The sequence below is a fragment of the Pinus tabuliformis genome, chromosome 8, assembly GCF_031772625.1.
Source record: "Pinus tabuliformis cultivar Carrire ecotype Pingquan chromosome 8, CPIR1, whole genome shotgun sequence".
NCBI lineage: Eukaryota > Viridiplantae > Streptophyta > Pinopsida > Pinales > Pinaceae > Pinus > Pinus tabuliformis.
Window position 1 is genome coordinate 1302788297 of NC_142294.1, and position 4614 is coordinate 1302792910.

General features: G+C 34.6%; 1 protein-coding gene across 1 annotated transcript; it reads right to left on the reverse strand.

The window, feature by feature from the left end:
* Positions 1 to 3671: 3671 nt before the first annotated feature.
* On the reverse strand, positions 3672 to 4247 carry LOC149240236 (uncharacterized). The gene has a single exon (XM_089370115.1). The coding sequence runs from the start codon at positions 4245 to 4247 to the stop codon at positions 3672 to 3674; it is 576 nt and encodes a 191-aa protein (XP_089226241.1).
* Positions 4248 to 4614: the final 367 nt, after the last annotated feature.

Consider the following 4614-nt stretch of genomic DNA (forward strand, 5'->3'; position numbering starts at 1 on the left):
AAAAAAAATAATGTGAATCATGAGCAAAAGCAGCATCATCATAAAGGGGGGTAATCAAAAGCTTTGTGTCAATGGATAATTGATAGAGTACAGGGTGTTAATGGGGAGGGCACTAACATTGGTAAAACCTTGCAATTAAGATGGAACACCACGGTTTACTCACACGTTTTCCATCAAGATGCTCTACTGTGTTAATGGGGAGGGCACTAACATTGGTAAAACCTTGCAATTAAGATGGAACACCACACTTTACTCACACATTTTCCATTAGGATACTCTATTGTTGTTCGCTTAATGGGGAGGACAAGGGTTTACTCACATGTTTTTATGGCAAAATATAATTTTTTTATCTCTTAATATTTTATTGTATTTCATTGTATTGAGTAAAAAATGGAATGAAAAATGTTTGTAATGGGATACTCTGTTTTTACATTAGATTTTAATTAATTTGTAAAATTTATTATTATAATATTAATTATATCTCTAATGAATTTATTTTTTTTCAAATCCTAACTCTAATAAAAAACAATCTTTGATTTGTGGTAAAGATCTTTCAAAAGTATTTAATTTGGATAAAAAAATGGGTTATGGGCTAGATTTTGTTATTGAATACTAAAACTATTTAATTTGTTTTTTTTTTTTTTTGGGTTAAGCCCTATGTTTTTTGGTTTAGGGTTAAAATGATGATAACAAGATAAAACCTAGGTAAATGATTTCTAAATGATGCCCATCAATGTTGCCTATGCATAATTGTAAACAATAAGGGTGTCTTTACTTATGAGTGGAAATATGTTCCACTTACCTTTGAAGTGCCAAATTATTTTGTTGGTAGTGTAAAACATTAAGTGAATACCATACTAGAGAGTTCATACAAAAGCTCCATGCATTGCACGTCCATTAGATGATGTAGAATTATAAAAGTTTCCATTGCTGGCAATATAAGAACCATCATTTGAATAGCTCCCACATCTTATATTGTAAGTGATTGTAAGTGACAAGAAGATATCATTTCTCATTGCTACGAAAAGTGTGCATATGGCACCAAGGCCTCTTTGATATGTATAAACAAACTATAAAGACTCTGTGGAGATGGGGCAATGTATTTTTTTTGAGTTACTGCACAAATACATATGTAAAATGTTATATGCTATGAAAGAACCTATGGCAACTTCTTGTGGTACATTAAGCAAACAATGTCATCCAAAACCTACTATTGAAGCAACCAATATACAACAATAGTAGGATTCTTCTAATTTGTCACTCTTTGGGTCGAGTTCAACTTAATTTGTCATTCTTTCGGTCGAGTTCAACTTGATGGAGAGTAATAATATATTGTCTTGATTTACAACAATTATAGATAATTTCCTAAATGAGATAATCATCAATAATAGGGAATACAAATGAGAATAAGAATACAACATATATTTTGAATGCCATCATATCAAATATATGAATTTTTTTTATTATTAAATTATTAAATGTCTTTCATCAAACCACACAGAACGCTTAAAGTGAGACAAAAGTAATATGTACTTGTTATTTCCTTTTAGTAAAAATTGTCCATTCTAGAAAATCAATATTTCTTCACAATGATTTCAGATCTTTCATTGGTAAAATAAGTGGTAAATTATATCTCAGTGAACTTTCATAATCTCAATATTTCAATTGTTAATTTAATTGTGTATTACCAACTTAACACAAACACACTAAACAACTTAAATCTAATACAACAATTATTAATTCAAATCAAAATATAACATTTCCAATTTAACAACGCTATCAGTTTTTATTTGCACCTTTTGGGGCAATTGCTAATATTTACAATCCCATACTATGGTCCATGCCTACTTGTATTGGGCACTTAAAGTGGGGCAACACATGAAATTTGTTCTAGTTTAGTGGTTTAGTGATCTGAGTTGTTGCATACAACCATCATGTCTAACATGCCTATCATCAAAGGAGATCATTTGTGCTTGATGTTACCTGAAGTCCACTTCATAGATATGGTATGGATGAGCTCAAGGATTGCAATGCCATGCTAATTACTATGGCTGTAAAAACCAAGCCCAAACCAACTAAATCTATCAACAAAAAACTGATATCTCTGTAACAACATGTTCTCTAATACAGAGAATTTTCTTCTCGAAATGACAACATTACGGTAATAACAACATATTTACCTATAACAACAATAGTTTTTAGTTTTTACTATGCGAAACAATAATTTAGAGCACTGGTTTGGGTTTATGTTAAATTATCATAACAAGCATTGCAACAGCAATTATAGAAACTGTGAAGCGTGTTAGTGAGCAAGATTTCAGAAATCATCAACCAACATTATTGATAAAATAAACTCTTCCACCTTACATAAGACAAGAACACTTTTCTAAGAACGTATGGTCACAAACTCAGGACTAAGAGGTCTCTCACAGATTCCATACAAACATTCACCCATATATCCCTACACTACAGCTTGTGAGCTTTTTCATAATGAAAACTCTCACTTTTGCTTCACTATCTTTGTCAGCTAGACCAGTTGAAAAAAACTTAAAGAAAGCCTTGGCAGCAAAGATTGCATGATCAGTGTTGGACAGGTGAAATTTTAGATTTAGTAAAAAGTTGAATCTCATCATTAACTTTCATACCGTTTTAGAAAAACGGCCCTAAAGATCAACCAAGAGATAGAGGGGCAAAAGGTAGCAAATTTGAACTAGTTATAAGAATGACTGCTACCTCCTTACCACGTTTTTCAAATCCGAGGCTGCTGATTCTAATCCATTTGGCTTCTAGAATGCTTCTTGCCAGCATCCCAAGGGAGAAAGAAATTATGCAATAGATCCTCTCAGATGTGCACACCTTACTGTAGATGTTGCACTGAAAACTCAAAATTATATGAAGAAAACAACAAGAAAGCATTTACATATAGTTTAAACCCTATAAAATCAAAAATATCAATGGGTTCCCATCCCTCCTCTGCGTAAGGAGTCACCTCGTCTGCCCTAGTCAATCGTGGTTCAGAAGTTGTGTTTTAAAGTAGTGACTAGGGTTCTTCTTTATGAGAGGCGCGATTGAAATGGATCACATTCCATTACCACTAGGAATGGTCTTTGATACCACTAGCAGTAATAAAATTTATTACCACAAACTTTTTCCCAAGCAAAGAAACAGAGACCATTAACAATGCATAGAGAGGAAGTGTGCAAATTAATGTCCAATGTTTAGCTTGGATTTGAAATGTGTTAATTTCAGCTAGTCCATAGATATAGCAGATCTGGAAACAATCAGATCATACCATTGTAGAAACACATACAAATTTAAGGTCCTTACATTTGGGATTTGAATATTTCTTTTTACAGGTTAACCATGATTCAAACAGTCAAAATTTCACATATATCCCTTCACATTTTAAGGGGGAGCAATGCATGATCGTTGCAAAACTACTAGCAAAAAATAAATTATCGGGTGATGAGAGTTTTTTTCATCTTTCAAAAACGTGTTACCTGATGTATTCTCTGTGATTGTATTACAATCGAGTATCAAGTAAATTTCAAGTTAATTTTTGGCATGAGGACTGCCCTGGACAAATTTTTCAAGGAACTTCCGCTCGCTTAAATCAAATGCACAAAGGAGACTAGGAGGATGGCTGGAAAGTTGCATTGCACTGAGAGCACTCAACACCTAGTGGCGAGGCTTAAAGCTGTAACAAGACACTGCTTGAGGATATGAAAAAAAAGAAAATTTGCAAGAAGCACTGTAGTATGCATCAAAAAGTTGATGTTCTTCTGCACCTTATCCATGGAAGCGTTTAATAGAAGTGGTTGCCTCCCAAGAAAGTCCTTGATGTCATCTTCGAGGAGCCCAACACTTGTCAAATGCTTCAATTTCATTTCCCAAAATTCAGGCCCGTTACGTTTACTGAGAATAAAAGGTGCCGATTTGAAAACACCAGAGACATTAACCTCTAATCCGAAACGGTTTTGAAGATACTGGATGTTGGGACGCAGAGTTTTCTCGAGACTGCCGCTAAGCAATCTGTATCCATAGGATATTACATTTCCCAAGTCTTTTGCAGGATGGCCCAATGTTTTCATGAACTCAATCTTGGGTTTGAAATGCCGATCAACATTGAGATCAAGAACACCTGGGTTTCTGGTAATAGTCTTCCTTACCTGGTCTACTATGAATCCTGAATCTCTCACTAACTGTACAGCTTGTTGGGCTGTATGAGTTGATCTCGTCGCAACCATGCGTGACCTTGCTTTAAGGATAGGTGAGAGCTCAGACTGACAGAACCCACATTCATTGAGTAAGAATTCTGAAACAGGGCATGTGTTCTCTACTTCTGAGCAGCCTGTTGACTCGTCCTTATCAGCAACAATCGTAGAAACGCGTGATAATTTTAACAAAATAATCTGGGGAAATGATGAAGATAGTGCTGCACAGGCCGCTGCTAGTGGGTGACGCTGACCCAAAGAGAATCCAAGTAGTGGTGAACAAAACCATTGCAGAAGATCGGAAATTACGGATTCCTCCAATGTGATTCTTTCGTTAGTTTTGGGAAATACTCTAGGGTCGGGGTTTGGGTTTTTTTTTTTTTCTCTGAAATTGGTGATT